This window comes from Triticum urartu, chromosome 4A (assembly GCF_056163025.1).
Source record: "Triticum urartu cultivar PI428250 chromosome 4A, HENAU_Tu73, whole genome shotgun sequence".
NCBI classification, from domain to species: Eukaryota; Viridiplantae; Streptophyta; class Magnoliopsida; order Poales; family Poaceae; genus Triticum; species Triticum urartu.
In genome coordinates this window covers 490,593,407-490,610,604 of record NC_141876.1, presented here as the reverse complement: position 1 = coordinate 490,610,604, position 17,198 = coordinate 490,593,407, and the positions used below count along the sequence as shown (strand labels likewise).

Below are 17,198 nucleotides of genomic sequence, written 5' to 3'. Positions count from 1 at the left end.
CATGGCTTCGCCTAAGCACTACGACGATATGATCGAGGTGTGTAACTGTGAAGGGGGACACCACACACGGCTAAGAGAAGACTTGGTGTGTCTTTGGGGTGCCCCTGCCCACGTATATAAAGGAGGGAGGGAGAGAGGCCGGCCCTCCTAGGGGCGCGCCAAGTATAGGGAGTCCTACTGGGACTCCCAAGTTCTACTAGGATTCCCTTTCCTTTTCGGAGTAAGAAAGAAGGAAAGGAGGGAGAGGGAGAAGGAAAGGACGAGCAGCGCCCCACCCCTTGTCCAATTCGGTTTGGGCAGGGGGAGGCGCGCGCCACCTCGTGGCCCTTCTTCCCTCTCTCCACTAAAGCCAAATAAGGCCCATTAACTTCCCCCGTGAATTCCCGTAACCCTCCGGTACTCCGAAAAATACCCGAATCACTGGGAACCATTCCGATGTCCGAATATAGCCTTCCAGTATATCGATCTTTACCTCTTGACCATTTCGAGACTCCTCGTCATGTCCGTGATCTCATCCGGGACTCCGAACAATCTTCGGTCATCAAATCACATAACTCATAATACAAATCGTCATCGAACGTTAAGCGTGCGGACCCTACGAGTTCGAGAACTATGTAGACATGACCGAGACATATCTTCGGTCAATAACCAATAGCGGAACCTGGATGCTCATATTGGCTCCTACATATTCTACGAAGATATTTATCGGTCAAACCGCACAACAACATACGTTGTTCCCTTTGTCATCGGTATGTTACTTGCCCGAGATTCGATCATCGGTATCATCATACCTAGTTCAATCTCGTTACCGGCAAGTCTCTTTACTCGTTCCGTAATACATCATCCCACAACTAACTCATTAGTCACATTGCTTGCAACGCTTATAGTGATGTGCATTACCGAGAGGGCCCAGAGATACCTCTCCGATACTCGGAGTGACAAATCCTAATCTTGATCTATGCCAAGTCAACAAACATCATCGGAGACACTTGTAGAGCATCTTTATAATCACCCAGTTACGTTGTGACGTTTGATAGCACATAAGGTGTTCCTCTGGTATTCGGGAGTTGTATAATCACATAGTTAGAGGAACATGTATAAGTCATGAAGAAAGCAATAGCAATAAAACTAAACGGTCATAAAGCTAAGCTAATGGGTGGGTCTTGTCCATCACATCATTCTCTAATGATTTGATCCCGTTCATTGAATGATAACACATGTCTTTGATCAGGAAACTTAACCATCTTTGATTAATGAGCTAGTCTAGTAGAGGCATACTAGGGACTCTCTCTTTGTCTATGTATTCACATATGTACTAAGTTTCCGGTTAATATAATTCTAGCATGAATAATAAATATTTATCATGACATAAGGAAATATAAATAACAACTTTACGGAAAAACTAACGCCCACACGTGTGGGCGTTTGCACATCGCCCACATGTCTTCATCACCACTCATTTTTCCATGTATGAAGAGATATCAGCAGGATTTTTTTTGGTTTTCGGCTTAAAAATGTTTTATCTCTTAATTAAAAAACGGAATTAAAAATCTGTTTTCACCATTAAATCCGTCTCGACGATATCTTCAAACCTAGACCCCATGTTGATATGTTTCGACGATTTTTTTTGCCCAAAAGTTGCCATGATGTTTACACTGCAGTTGCCATGTGGCAATTTTAGTTTTTTTATGATGGCAATTTCAGTACTTTGACCATGAAAAAAAATTGTATGAACCATGACAATTTTAAGTGCATGTATCATGGCAATTTTAGTTTATGATGCATGATAAGTCTAGTTTCTTAATTCCCCGTTTTATAATATGTCAAAATTTACTTTTAAATGTAGAAGAAAATAGCTGACACATATCATGGCAACTTCAGTGTAAACATCATGGCAATTCATGTGCAATAGACACGGCAACTTTTAACCAAAAAAAATTCGTCGAAATATATTGATATGAGATCTAGTTTCGAAGATCTCGTCGCGAGGGATTTAATGGTGAAAACGGATCTTCAATCGGATTTTTTATTTAAGAGATAAAACATTTTAAAAACAGAAAATCCAAAAAAATTCTCACATGCATGCATGCGGTGACATGGCATAGTACGTGTGTTATAGAGCGTGTGGGCGGGTTTGGCTCCCACCACACGTGGGCGTTAGCGTTGTCCCAACTTTATTATTGCCTCTAGGACATGTTTTCTTCAGGTTCTTCGGCTTGGCATTAATGACCACCATGACCAGTCACTTATTGCGATATGGATGACTTCAACCTTGGAGTCTTCGAGGAGTTTCTTGGGTTCGGACGTTGGATGACTAACACGGCTCTGGGCCTCTGTCGATCTCTTGGCGAGGTTACTGTAGTACAACTTTTTGGTGGTTCAGGGCGGTTTGAGGTTGAGAGCCCAATTTAGCTCCCCTTAGAGCAAAGTCTGCATAAATGCATGGATGACTATCGACTTGGGAGTTTTGGCTATGTGACTTCGAATTGTGGAAAAGCTCTTAAAAAAGTTGGAGGGATTCCCTTGCTTTTTGCTGCAAGGTGATGGGTTTCATCGACATCAAGGGTTACACATAGTTCCCCAGGATGTTGACGATGAAGATTCCTTAAAGGCGCTCATAGGACTGAAAATGAGCCTCTCCTCAAGTTGAAAGACCATTTTTGTGCCATTCCAATGAGCTAGGGGAAAAGGTTGCACATTTCCATTGTACCACACATGAAAACGCAGATGGCGGTGGAGTGCACCTTCAGAAAGCAGTGTAGGATAGGTGCGAGGTGGTGACACGCAACGACCAATCCTAAAAGACCACTCTTTCGTCTAAGGATGCCTAATCGCCGCACCGATCATTCACACGTGGGCCGGGGGTGGGGGGATACTGCATGATGGGTAGTTTATATGGGACGGATGCCTCCTAAAGAGAATAGAGGAGTGCGAAGATAGGCTCAAGCGTTGATTCTGCTCGTGAGCGTAATGATATAAGTCTGCCGACTGTGAGACTGACTGGTCGAACATAGACGAGAGTCGACCATAGTGACCTGGGAGTCACGTGTGGAAGGTCTCTCGCTCAACACATCAAAGATGCGTCAGGGATAACAGGCTGATGACTTCCAGGAGTTATTATCTAATGCAATGCGCAATATATGTCATGTAGCAAGGTGCCCGAAATCTATTGTATTAGGAATTTTGAATTGCGATTTCCTTGGGTGACATAGGGCTGCTCGAGCTTGGTCGGGGAAGCAGTCGCCCATATCCCAACACTGGGATTGCAAGATTTGCCATTTGACTCTTTACGAACGACGTTGGCCACCTAGAGAGTTGTCACTTTCAGGTCTTTCTTTAGATGATCAGGTCTTGTTGTCGTCTCTATTACTCCCTCCGTCTCGAATTACTTATCACAATGGATAGAAATGGATGTATCTGAAACTAAAATACATTTAGATACATCCATTTTCGTGACAACAGATAGAAATGGATGTATCTAAAGCTAAAAATACATTCATTTTTGTGTCAAATACCATTTCTGCAATGAGTAATGCCGAAGTATGTGCCACACTGTCGACCTGGGACGGTGCAGTCAAAGGCAGACAGATGGCGCCGCCAAGTGCAAGTGTAGTGCAAATGAAGGTCCGTCAAGACAAATAATACCTCGGCAAAGATCCATTTTTTTAAGTAGCCGTAAATGTGCATGACACTTCACATCCATTCAGAACCAGTTCGACATGATGACACAAGCTTCTGCAATGCCACAAGAAGCTGAGATTTTGGTGGCCAATGGTAAGTAGGAGCTAGTGCAGAGCTAAAGAAACAAAACTGATTCCTGGATATTTCCCCCTCATTTTCAAACAATACAATTACAGAAGAGAAGTAATCCTGCATGATACAAGCTACATTGCGCAACAGTCATCAAAGGTCCTGCTGCTTCTTGTCCTGGGCAATCTTCTTCCGGATCTCCTGTGCCGCATTGAAGATGCCAAGCGTCGGTTTATTGCAGACGAAGCACTTCTTGTTCTTCGAGTGATGCTGAAATCAACGGATGCAGATTGTCAGAACTATATTTGCAATATGAGCAACAATCATTCTGAGAACTACGAAACCTCGAGAGTTATTTTCTTTGTACAATTACTCGGTAACTCCTGAGTATCTAGATGAAATTTCCTAAGGGGAACACCTAATGTTTTTGTTAGTCTGTTACAATGAGGTTAAATAAACCCTAGAGTCTTGTACACAAAAGACTACAATTGACCCATGCACTGGTGACACGCAGCATCCAATTGTATGTAACAGGTTGTCTGCAGAATTTACGTTTCCAGACTCCTTGCTCACATTCTCTATAGAGTATAGATCTGGACAAACTATGCAAGCCCTGTGAATGCACTTCCTAGAACGTCAAGAGGCTAACGAATAAGTCAACTATGCAAGCTCTGTGAATGCACTTGCTCCTCCATATCAAAGTAAAAAACTTATCTATTGTCAAGTATATTTTCCATATTCCCTTTGAACCCCATTGGCATCTCTCTGTATATGTAAACTATAATTTGCACGCAGGACAGGCTGCAAGATGGTCCTATGCAATCAAATAAAGATCTCTAACTCCAACAGAAAAGGTGCACCAAGTGAATAATATTTCAATTATTAAGCGGTCATGCATGGTACTCTTTGTACTAACATTTCAATTAAAAAAGCATTCATATCACACAGCTAAATATAGATGGGAAGGAGAATTTCTAAGAACTCACAAATCAACTATAAACTTGGATTTGACATTCCAGATATAATGCAGTGCTGCATGCTATAATGGGCCATATGGCTGAAGCTTGAACCAACAAAACATTCAGCTAGTCCAAAAAAACACATTCAGCCAGTATGGATATGGAAATTTGTTTCCACCACACTGCCATATATCCATAATCATAGGTGCTTTACGTAATAGGGTAAATTCATATATATTTGGGCTGAATACTCAATATCTTCAGAATTAGAAGTCTTGCGCAAGTGCTAATGTTTCAATAGTTCATGGCTCGAACTCAAACAATCATGGTTCCATGTTACATCTCTCTATATATATGACAAACTGTTAGCCTAGCTAAGCAAATGAACTAGATTTGCATCGATGAGTAGGCATAATTATCAGCACAAAATCAGAACAAATTGCGGGGTACCTTTAATGCGCAATGCTCGCAGAAATAATGCTTGCACTTTGTGACCACCGGGTCAACAAAGGGCTCCCTGCATATGAAGCAGGCAAAGGGCAGTGCCTCATCGTCGTCGCTGTCCTCCTCCTCTGCCTCGGCATCACTACCATCCAACTCACGCATCGCTATGCGGCGTTTGCGGGCTTTCTCGGCCTCATCCCACTCCCTCTCGAGCTGCCACCCAGACTTGTAGTCACCTCTGTCGTGCATGAACTTGCAGGAATCGCCGTAGCCACAATAGCCGGTCTCCTTATAATCCTTGCAGATGTCTGGTTGGTAGTCAAACCGCGTCGAGAGGCGTATGTGCGCTGACGCCCGCAGGGGACCGTGCGCGCCGCCAGCCTTCTCTCCGGAGACCGTGTGCTCCCGCCGGAAGCCGGCCTTGTGATCTGTGTAGCCGTGGATCCCCTTGTAGAGCTCCCCGGAGGAGGAGGAGGCAGAGGGGTTCTTCTTGAGGGACTCCTCAGCCTGCTTGAGCTGCCGCTCGCGGATGGCGCGCGCATCGCGGTCGTACGCCGTCTCCGTCTCGAGCGTCGCAGTGGCGCGGTTGTCGGTGGAGGACTGAATCGTCCGGGACGACTCGAACTGGAAACGGCGGGGCTCGTGTGAGTTGTCGGCGGAGGAGAAGAAGAGCTTGCTGGTAGTAGAGGGCGGCTTCTTAGATCGCGCCGCCGCGATGGCCCCGGAATCGTCGCCGCCGCTACCTTCTTCGTCGTCAGAGCCGACGGAGGCGGCGGGACGCTTCCGGATATTCTTCGGTGGCTTCCGAACAAAGTTGCACACCGGCGCCGAGCCGCCGGCCCCGGGCTCTCCGCCGCCGCCGTCGGACATGGGGTAGGGTTTGGGGGAGGACGAGCTATGGATCGAATCGAAGAGACAGGCCCGTCTTGGTCCGGTACGTCCCTGGGCGGTTGACCCGTCGTTCCAAAGGTTTGCTTTTTTTTTTTCAGACAAGTCCAAAGGTTTGCTTGACAGGCGTCATTTCTTCCCTTATCGGGCCGGCCCAGTTCGCTTCCCTTTCTCTGGTTCTGCCGGTATTTGGTCCGGAACCTTTTTTTCTCTTTTTTATGTTTTCTGTACTGTTTTTTTTCGTTTTTCTGTTCTTTTCAATTTTTTCTTTCGTTTTCTTTTTCGTTTTTTATTTCCCTTTTTCCCTATTTTCTTCTTCTTCTTCACGTTTGGACTATTTTTACAATTTTTCTATTTTGAATTCGTTAACAACTTTTTTTCATCGAATTCAAAAAATGTTCAACCATGCAAAAAAATGTTCAACAATCCAAAAAAGTTCATCCAATTCAATTTTTTGTTCATCGATTTAGAAAATGTTCACAAAAATGCAAGAGTTGTTCATCAAACTAAAAAAATGTTCATCGGTTTCTTTTTTTTAATTAACTTTTTTGTTCATCAGATTCAAAAAATTCATCACATTCAAAATTTGTTCACTGGATTAAAAATTAGTTCATCATTTTTTCAAAAAAATGTTCATCGAATGCAAATTTTGTTCATATTTTTTCCAAAAAATTTCTCTAACACAAATTTTGTTCTTCAAATTAAAAAAAATGTTCATCAAACGCCAAATTTGTTCATCGATGTTCAAAATATGTTCATCAAATTCAATAAAATGTTCATTCCTTTGGAATCAAGAACATTTTTTGCAAATTCGTGAACATTTCACCAATGCATAAACTTTTTTGAAATTATGGACATTTTTCTAAATTAGAGGACATTTTTCTAAATTAGAGGACATTTTTTAAATTTGTGAACATTTTTTTGCCAATTCGTGAACATTTCGCGAATGATGAACTTTTTTTGAAATCATGATTTTTTTTACTTCGTGAACATTTTTAAAATTTTGGAACATATTTTGAATTCCCGGGTATATATTTGAAATAGTGATTTTTTTTCGAAATCATGATTGTTTTTTTAGTTAGCAACTTTAACTGAAATTTATAAACTATTTGATATCCTGAATTATTGAAAAAAGAGAAAAAAACGCAAAGAAAAAGACGGAAAAAAATTGGCGGCATGCCGGCCGCACATGGGCCGGACCAGAAGGGCGCGAAGGGGGGGAGCAGGGGGTGTGCGCCCGCTGCGTTCTCAGCGCGTGGCGCGCCATATAGGACCTCTCGTCCGTAAGTCGTAGGAACAGAAGTGAACGCCGAGAGAAATTGAGTCGGGCTACACCCCGGTCCAAGTGAGCCGTGTTCAACTGGGTCTCTAATGGGCCAAGTGAACCGTGCTCAATTGGGTCTCTAGTGGGCCAAGTGAGCCGTGTTCAACCGGGTCTCTGATGGGCTGGTCTCGCCATGGCCCAGCGCGCTTACATTGTTTGTAACCTTCTGCAAATTACGATGTTCCTTTTCTTAGTTGAACGATGACGATCCTAAATTATTATTTGGATCATCATTGTTCATCTAAAAAAATAGGATCATCATTGTCGCCGTCCCGCTCCTGCTGTCCGATGCCCAATTTTGTTGTTGTGTGTCTGTGCCTGGTTAGTGTACGTGTCAGATTAGGTGTAGCCTGGCTACATGCCCGACTGAATGTACATGCCGGATTTGGTGTGTTAGAATAAATCCGAGGCGCATCGTTGATTTATCAAGGATCAAGCAATTACACAAGCACGACATCGGGATTTGTTAACAAGATTCACATCATAGCTATATCCCCGGAGTATGACTACAGGCGCTCCTTCCCATGACACCGCTACAATACCGCACCCTGACTGGCGCCGGCACACATCGCCGGCTCCCCCCGCATGCCTGTGCTATTATGTTGGCATATGTTACATCGTGTGTCTACCTCTGATATATATGAGAGGCCTAGGATACAAGTGTTCTATTAGGACACAACTCCTACCAGTGTTAAAGCTTGCATCAACATAATCCTTTACGATGAACTCTTTATCATCTCCATAACCGAAAAATATTTCCTTAGTCCTCTAAGGATAATTTTGAGCGCTATTCAGTGATCTACTCCTGGATCACTATTCTACCCCTTTGCCAAATTCATGACAAGGTACACAATAGGTCTGGTATACAACATGACATACTTTATAGAACCTATGGCTGAGGCGTAGGGAACAACTTTCATTCTCTCTCTATTTTCTGCCGTGGTCGGGTTTTGAGTCTTACTCAACTTCATACCTTACAACTCAGGCAAGAACTCCTTCTTTGACTGATCCATTTTGAACTCCTTCAAAATCTTATCAAGGTATGTACTTATCGAAAGTCTTATCAAGCGTCTTGATCTATCTTTATGCCCAATATGTAAGTAGCTTCACCGATGTCTTCTTTGAAAAACTCCTTTCAAACACTCCTTTATGCTTTCCATAAAATTCTATATCATTTCCTATCAACAATATGTCATTCACATAAACCTATCAGAAAGGCTATAGTGCTCCCACTCACTTTCTTGTAAATAGAGTCTTCACCACAAGTCTGTATAAAACTATATGCTTTGATCAACTCATCAAAGTGTATATTCCAACTCCGAGATGCTTGCACCAGTCCATAGATGGATCGCTGGAGTTTGCACACTTCGTTAGCACCTTTAGGATTGAGAAAACGTTCTGGTTGCATCATATACAACTCTTCTTTAATAAATCCATTAAGGAATACAGTTTTGACATCCATTTGCCAGATTTCATAAAATGCGACAATTGCTAACATAATTTGGACAGACTTTAAGCATCGATACGAGTGAGAAAATCTCATCGTAGTCAACACCTTGAACTTGTCGAAAACCTTTTGCGACAATTCGAGCTTTGTAGATAGTAACACTACTATCAGTGTCCGTCTTCCTCTTGAAGATCCATTTATTCTCAATGGCTCACCGATCATCGGGCAAGTCAATCAAAGTCCATACTTTGTTCTCATACATGGATCCCATCTCAGATTTCATGGCCTCAAGCCATTTCACAGAATCTGGGCTCGTCATCGTTTCCTCATGGTTTTTCGGTTCGTCATGGTCTAGTAACATGACTTCCAGAACAGGATTACCGTACCACTCTGGTGTGAACCGTACTCTGGTTGACCTACGAGGTTCGGTAGTAACTTAATCTGAAGTTTCATGATCATCATCATTAGCTTCCTCACTAATTGGTGTAGGAATCACTGGAACTGATTTCTATGATGAACTACTTTCCAATTCGGGAGAAGGTACAATTACCTCATCAAGTTCTACTTTTCTCCCATTCACTTCTTTTGAGCCTTCTCTAGAAAGGATCCATTCTTAGCAACAAATATCTTGCCTTCGGATCTGTGATAGAAGGTGTACCCAATAGTTTCTTTTGGGTATCCTATGAAGACGCACTTCTCAGATTTAGGTTTGAGCTTATCAGTTTAAACCTTTTCACATAAGCCTTGCAACCCCAAACTTTAAGAAACGACAACTTTGGTTTCTTGCCAAACCATAGTTCATATGGTGTCGTCTCAATAGATTTAGATGGTACCCTATTTAACGTGAATGCAACTGTCTCTAATTCATAACCCCAAAACGATAGTGGTAAATCGGTAAGAGACACCATAGATCGCACCATATCTAATAAAGTACGGTTACGACGTTCGTACACACCATTACGCCGTGGTGTTCCAGGTGGCGTGAGTTGCGAAACTATTCCACATTGTTTTAAATGAAGACCAAAACTCGTAACTCAAATATTCGCCTTCGCAATCAGATTGTAGAAACTTTATTTTCTTATTACAATGATTTTCTACTTCACTATGAAATTCTTTGAACTTTTCAAATGTTTCAGACTTATGTTTCATTAAGTAGATATACCCATATCTGCTCAAATCATCTGTGAAGGTCAGAAAATAATGATACCCGCCGCGAGCCTCAACAATCATCGGACCGCATACATCAGTATGTATTATTTCCAATAAGTCAGTGGCTCGCTCCATTGTTCCGAAGAACGGAGTTTTAGTCATCTTGCCCATGAGGCATGGTTCGCAAGCATCAAGTAATTCATAATCAAGTGATTGCAAAAGTCCATCAGCATGGAGTTTCTTCATGCGCTTTACACCAATATGACCTAAACGGCAGTGCCACAAATAATTTGCACTATCATTATTTACTTTGCATCTTTTGGCTTCAATATTATGAATATGTGTATAACCACGATCGAGATTTAACAAACCATTCACATTGGGTGATGATCATTGAAGGTTTTATTCATGTAAACAGAACAATAATTATTCTCTGACTTAAATGAATAATTGTATTGCAATAAACATGATCCAATCATATTCATGTTCAACGCAAACACCAAATAACATTTATTTAGGTTCAACACTAATCCCGAAGGTAGAGGGAGTATGCGATGGTGATCTTATCTACCTTGGAATCACTTCCAACACACATCGTTTCCTTGCCCTCAACTAGTCTTTGTTCATTTTGTAACTCCTGTTTTGAGTTACTAATCTTAGCAACTGAACCGGTATCAAATACCCTGGGGTTACTATAAACACTAGTAAAGTACACGACAATAACATGTATATCAAATATACCTTTCACTTTGCCATCGTTCTTATCCGCCAAATACTTGCGGCAGTTCCGCTTCCAGTGACCAGCCCCTTTGTAGTAGAAGCACTCAGTTTCAGGCTTAGGTCCAGACTTGGGCTTCTTCCCGGGAGTAGCAACTTGCTTGCTATTCTTCTTGAAGTTCCCCTTCTTCCCTTTGCCCTTTTTCTTGAAACTAGTGGTCTTGTTAACCATCAATAATTGATGCACTTTCTTGATTTCTACCTCCGCAACCTTTAGCATTGCGAAGAGCTCGGGAATTGTCTTGTTCATCCCTTGCATATTATAGTTCATCATGAAGTTCTAGTAACTTGGTGATAGTGACTAGAGAACTTTGTCAATCACCATCTTATCTGGAAGATTAACTCCCACTTGATTCAAGCGATTGTAGTACCCAGACATTCCGAGCACATGCTCACTAGCTGAGCTATTCTCCTCCATCTTGTAGGTGATAACCCACAAGTATAGGGGATCGCAACAGTTTTCGAGGGTAGAGTATTCAACCCAAATTTATTGATTCGACACAAGGGGAGCCAAAGAATATTCTCAAGTATTAGCAGCTGAGTTGTCAATTCAACCACACCTGGAAACTTAATATCTGCAACAAGGTATTTAGTAGCAAAGTAATATGATAATAATGGTAACGGTAGCAAAATTAATATTTTTGGGTTTTGTAGTGATTGTAACAATAGCAACGGAAAAGTAAATAAGCGAAGAACAATATATGAAGAGCTCCACTACAAAAAAAGACACATCCGTGACATTTTGGGCCGAACAATTTTTTTTCTGTCATACATATGACACTTCTATGACGATAATTGTGACAAAACCCGGTATCATCATAGATGTGGTGGGCTCCTACTTCTATGACAAAAAATCATGACAGAAAATGGGCTTTTCATCCTGGGTGGGCCGGAGACGCAGCTGCATGACATTCTTTGGGCCGTCCATGACGGAAAAAACCATGGTAGAAGCGAGGGGGAGGAAAATTTCGGGGAGTTCCCAGTTACGCTGGGAGGTCGGGGGCCGAGGAATGCGCGTTTCTCTCATACACGTACGCGTGTGTGTGCGAGGCGTTGGCTCTAACTGAACCCGAGCGAGGCGTTGGGCTCTAACTGAACCCGAGCGATTGCATTGTAGGCTACGCGTTACTAAACCCGAGCGATCGATCGATGGCTGTTAACTGAACCCGATCGAGCGATTCCTTGGCTACTGCTGCTAACTGAAGCCGATCGATGCTGCCTCTGGATGAACAATGAGCGTTGCGGGGGGGGGGGGGGGGGGGTTGGATGAACAGTTCCCGGTGGGGGTGGATGAACAGGACCCCATGGTGTTGCCTCTAGATGAACATGACCCCGATCGATCGAGCCGGTTGGGGCTGGATGAACAGGACCCCGTGGAGGGCTGGATGAATAGGACCACCCCGTGGAGGGCAGGATGAACAGTAGACGGTGGAGGGGTGCCCGTGGAGGGGTGGTTGAACAGGACCCCGTGGTGTGGAGGGCTGGATGAACAGTAGACGGTGGAGGGGTGGTTGAACAGTAGCCGGTGGAGGCTGGATGAACAGGAGCCCGTGGAGGCTGGAGGAGGTCGGCGGTGGATGAACAGTAGCTCGTGGAGGCTGGAGGGGGTCGACGGTGGAGATGAACAGTATCCCGTGGAGTCCCGTTTTGCGGTACGCCACACCCCTCCCGATGAACAGGACCCCCTTTTCGACCATAGCGCTCCAACACAAGTCCGTTTCCTCCGTTTTGCGGTACGCCACACCCCTCCCGATCAACAGGACCCCCGTTTCGACCGTAGGAGGTCCGTTTCCTCCGTTTTGCGGTACGCCACACTCCTCCCAATCAACAGGACCCCCGTTTCGACTGTAGGAGGTCCGTTTCCTCCGTTTTGCGGTACGCCACACCCCTCTCGATCAATAGGACCCCCGTTTCGACCGTAGGAGGTCAGTTTCCTCCATTGTGCGGTACCCCGGTCCTCGTTTCCATTGGCTCTTCCATCCAAGCCCTCCCGATGAACATGGCCACGCATTCCGTTTCGACCCATGAACACGACGACGACGCTGTTTCTCCGTTTTGACCCAGCCATGTACATGAGCCCTCGCCGTACGTATGCGCGAGTAGGCGTTCGAGACCCCACCCGTATGTACACATACGTGGCCGTATTTTCTTTCTTGCACCCTGGCCGCCTCTACTACGACACGTGCGCGCCTCTACATCCACCAGTATATATGTACGTACACATTCGCGACCAGAATGACAACGCTACGTACGCTTCGACCAGGTGGGTCCCGACTGTCAGGCACTTCCTTGCATGCGAAGGTGTAGCTGGTGGGTCCCAGCAGTCAGGGGGGAAACGTATTTTTCGCGAAATATGGTGGCCCGTCTGGTGGGTCCCTGCTGTCAGGTGGAGGAATCATTATTTTCCACGTAATAAGGAGGCACTTCCTTGCTGCCGCCATGGACCCAGCTGTCAGCCTCTCCATGTACAGTCCACGTACGATGGAAGTCGTTCCTTGACCACGTTGACCACGCCGCGCCGAGAGCACCAGGGCGGTGGACGACGGCGAGGCCTAGGAAGGGGACGACGCAGAGCCGGTGAAGACGCGGCAGTGGATGCCCACGCGGAGAGGAGTATGAGGGTTCACTCGTTCGGCTGCGGTGTGAGGCTGCCGTCGCCGCAGAGCCTGGCCAGCGGTGGGAATAGTAGGGGGCGGTGAGGCCTCCACGGCAGCACAGCCGGCCACGGGAGGCAGGAGCAGGCGGCACGACCGGCGCTGCTTTGGGCGGCTGGAGCAAGAAGACCAGAGGTTGAAGAAGCACTACGGCCGTTGGATGGACATCGTACGATCACTGGAGCTAGAATCGTGCATATTGACTAAGTTGACAAAGCTCTCCATCCCCGTCAACTTAGTAGGCCCACAAGTTAGCCTCCCACCAAGGTGGGTCCCAGCTAGCAGGGGGTATTCATTTTTTTGTGCGTAATAAGGAGGCACTTCCGGTGGGTCCGAGCTGACAGCAGGGGGAACATTTTTTCGCGAAATACGGTGGCCCGTCAGGTAGGTCCCAGCAGTCAGGGGCAAACGTTTTTTTCATGATATACTGGTGGGCGTCCGGTGGGTCCCTGTTGTCAGGTGGAGGAATAATTATTTTCCGCGTAATAAGGAGGCACTTCCTTGCGGCTGCCGTGGACCCAGCTGTCAGCCTCTCCACGTACAGTATTCTTCCGATGGAATTCGGTCATTGACCACATTGACCACACCGCGCCGACAGCACCACGGCGGTGGACGACGGCGAGGCCTAGGAAGGGGACGACGCGGAGCCGGGGAAGACGCGGCAGTGGATGCCCATGCGGAGAGGAGTACGAGGGTTCACTGGTTCGGCTGCGCTGCCGTCGCCGCAGAATAACAGGGGGTGTGGGTGAGTGGAGTGGAGGGATGGCCTAGCCAGCGGTGGGAGTAGTATGGGGGCGGTGAGGCCTCCGCGACAGCACAGCCGGCCACGGGAGGCAGGAGCAGGCGGCACGACCGACGCTGCTTTGGGCGGCTGGAGCAAGAAGACCAGAGGTTGAAGAAGCACTACGGCCGTTGGATGGACATCGTACGGTCAGTCGAGCTAGAATCGTGCATATTGACTAAGTTGACAAAGCCCTTCGTCCCCGTCAACTTAGTAGGCCCACTATACTGGGTCCCAGCTAGCAGGGGGAGTATTCATTTTTTGTGCGTAATAAGGAGGCACTTCCTTGCGTGCGAAGATATAGCTGGTGGGTCCGAGCTGTCAGCGGCGGTAACATTTTTTTCATGAAATACAGAGGCCGTTCCGGTGGGTCCCAGATGTCAGGTGGAGGAAATCATTATTTCGCGCATAATAAGGAGGCATTTTCTTGCGTGCAGCCGTGGACCCAGCTGTCAGCCTCTCCACATACAGTCCACTTTAGATGCATGTCGGTCGTTGACCACGCTGACCACGCCACGCCGAGAGCACCATGGTGGTGGGCGACGGCGAGGCCTAGGAAGGGAACGACATGGAGGCAGGGAAGACTCGGCCGTTGTTTTTGTTTCCCACGCGGAGGGGAGTATGACTGTATGAGGGTTTACTGGTTCGTCTGCCGTCGCCGGAGAATAACAGCAGGTGTGGGTGAGTAGAGGGATGGCTAGGCCAGCGATGGGAGTACGGTGGGGCAGTGAGGCCTGCGCGGCAGCACAGCCGGCCGCGGGGAGGAGGGAGCAGGCAGTCCCGCCAGCGCTTGTTTGAGCGGCTGGAGCAGGAAGAGCAGAGATTGAAGAAGCACGACGGCCGTTGGATGGACATCCAACGGTCACTGCTTGTGCGTCAACCTTTCTTTAGGAAAGCCTCAAATCTGTGGAAAACAGCATACAACCCATCTGCCATTATTTCTAATAATTTTCAGCCCATTTGCTAATTCTTAAGGTTTTTTTGGAGCCCATATTCTTTTTGTTAGCATTACAGCCCAAATTGTGGCCATGGTTAAAAAAATATATGAAATTTTGCATATTTCGGTGCGGTCCGAACTGTTTTTGATCCCGAAATTTCGACTCACATTCAAACAGATTTTAAAAATAAATGTATATCAATATAAAATCCAACAAATTCTCCACGCATAAAAATTAATGTAATTTAAAATCTTGAAATGAAAAAAAGATATTTGAAACTAATTGCCGGTTTGATGTGTTTTAAAAATGTACAACCCATTTCTCATTACTGATGGGCCATTTTCTCGGCCAGCCGAATGAAAGCTCTCCTCGTCTTGAAAGATTTGCAGCCCAACAGGCCTGACAAAGTGACTTGCTTGGCAAATCACAAAAAAAACTGGGGCGTGGTCGTGAACCCAGCTGTCAGCCTCTCCACGTACATACTCTTTCGATGGAAGTCGTTCCTTGATCATGTTGACCACGCCGCACGGAGAGCACCACGGCGGTGGACGACGGCGAGGCCTAGGAAGGGGACGACGCGGCAGTGGAAGCCCGTGCAGAGAGGAGTACGAGGGTTCACTGGTTCGGCTGCGGTGTGAGGCTGCCGTCGCCGCAGGGCCTGGCCAGCGGTGGGAATAGTAGGGGGCGGTGAGGCCTCCGCGGCAGCACAGCCGGCCACGGGAAGCAGGAGCATGCGGCACGATCAGCGCTGCTTTGGGCGGCTGGAGCAAGAAGACCAGAGGTTGAAGAAGCACTACGGCCGTTGGATGGACATCGTTATTTTGTGCGTAATAAGGAGGCACTTCCTTGCGTGTGAAGATATAGCTGGTGGGTCTGACCTGTCAGCGGGGGGAACGTTTTTTAGTCCATTTGGTGGGCTGGGTGAAACAATGATGTAGCATCTATGCAGCCCGTTTAAATCCCATTTGCATTTTTCTCAAAATCCGCGGACTTGCTGGGCTGGGTGAAAATATCATGTTGGGCTAGACGGAGAAATGTTATAAAAACATAAACACATGATTGCACGTCAGTAAAATCTTTGCAAGCTTATGTACGCAATCACTAGGAGTTAACTTGCCAAGTTATATATAAACAATTATTATTATTATTTTGTAAGAACTTTCAACTTACGAAATAAAATATCATTTGAATTTGATGAGTTAATAGTACGTGGGGTATTATTATTTTTTAGGCTAGACGTGGGATAGTTGAGTTGGTTCTAGGGGAAAGTACTGGGAGAAAACTCAGTTTCCATCAAAAAAGAAAGTGGGAGAAAATTCAGAGACCTGCTGGGTCCACCTGAGGAGGGGAATATGTTGGGAGGAAGGAGATTCAAAGCACGGCAGCCGAGTGAACTAGTTTTTTACGGACAAGTGAACTAGTTTACATACATAAGCAAATATTCACTAAAAAAAGCAATCAGGTTAATGGGTTCTTAAAAGAAATATTTCGGACAAAATAGATAATTACGACACATAGGCTAATGCATGAAACACTCAGATGATAAATGTGCTTATAAATAGATAAAGTACAACATCTAGACCTTCCTGGCACGCTTGATCATGACGCTGCGGCTGTCCGTGTACTTGTCGGTTACGGGAAGCAGACACGCCCTCATGTCCAAGATCTGCCTGTACATGTCGTAGCATGCGTATGCGTCCTTGGCCGCGTAGGTTATGTAGGCTAGATTCAGAGGTACCTCCCACGTGTTCAGGTCGTCTTCTTTCATGTTGGCGTATCAGGGGTCGATGATGGTCTCAGCGAGGTCAACCACGGAGTCCTTCTCCTGCCCGTTGCTGATGATCTCGTATTGCTTCTGGATGTCGACAAGCTTGTTGCACCAGATGGCCGAATCATCGCGTTCTTCCTTCTCTCCACCGTAGCGAAGGTGCAGTCGGCGCTGCCGATGAAACGGGCGAATGCTCCAGAACCTGGTGCAGCCATAGGACTGAGGCGAGGCAGAGCTTCACCGAGTCCGTATCGTTGGTGTACATCACATTCAACTTGGTGCAGCCATAGGACTGAACGGCGAACTCAAAGGGGAACTC

The 17,198-nt window shown here is 45.9% G+C and overlaps 1 protein-coding gene across 1 annotated transcript; it reads right to left on the bottom strand.

Annotated features, from left to right (window-relative positions):
* Positions 1-3,642: 3,642 nt before the first annotated feature.
* Positions 3,643-6,105, bottom strand: LOC125530939 (Zinc finger (CCCH-type/C3HC4-type RING finger) family protein). Its single transcript, XM_048695355.2, has 2 exons — positions 5,160-6,105; positions 3,643-4,020 (listed from the first exon to the last, which is right to left on the bottom strand). Exons 1-2 carry the CDS (start codon positions 6,021-6,023, stop codon positions 3,904-3,906), a joined length of 981 nt encoding a protein of 326 aa, XP_048551312.2. The 5' UTR covers positions 6,024-6,105; the 3' UTR covers positions 3,643-3,903.
* Positions 6,106-17,198: the final 11,093 nt, after the last annotated feature.

Bases quoted from the DNA above. Each gene is read 5' to 3' on its own strand.
- LOC125530939 (XM_048695355.2), bottom strand. From the start codon at position 6,023: ATGTCCGACGGCGGCGGCGGAGAGCCCGGGGCCGGCGGCTCGGCGCCG. The intron at 4,021-5,159 runs GTACCCCGCAAT...CGTTGATTTCAG, and splicing joins GCGAGCATTGCGCATTAAAG to CATCACTCGAAGAACAAGAA.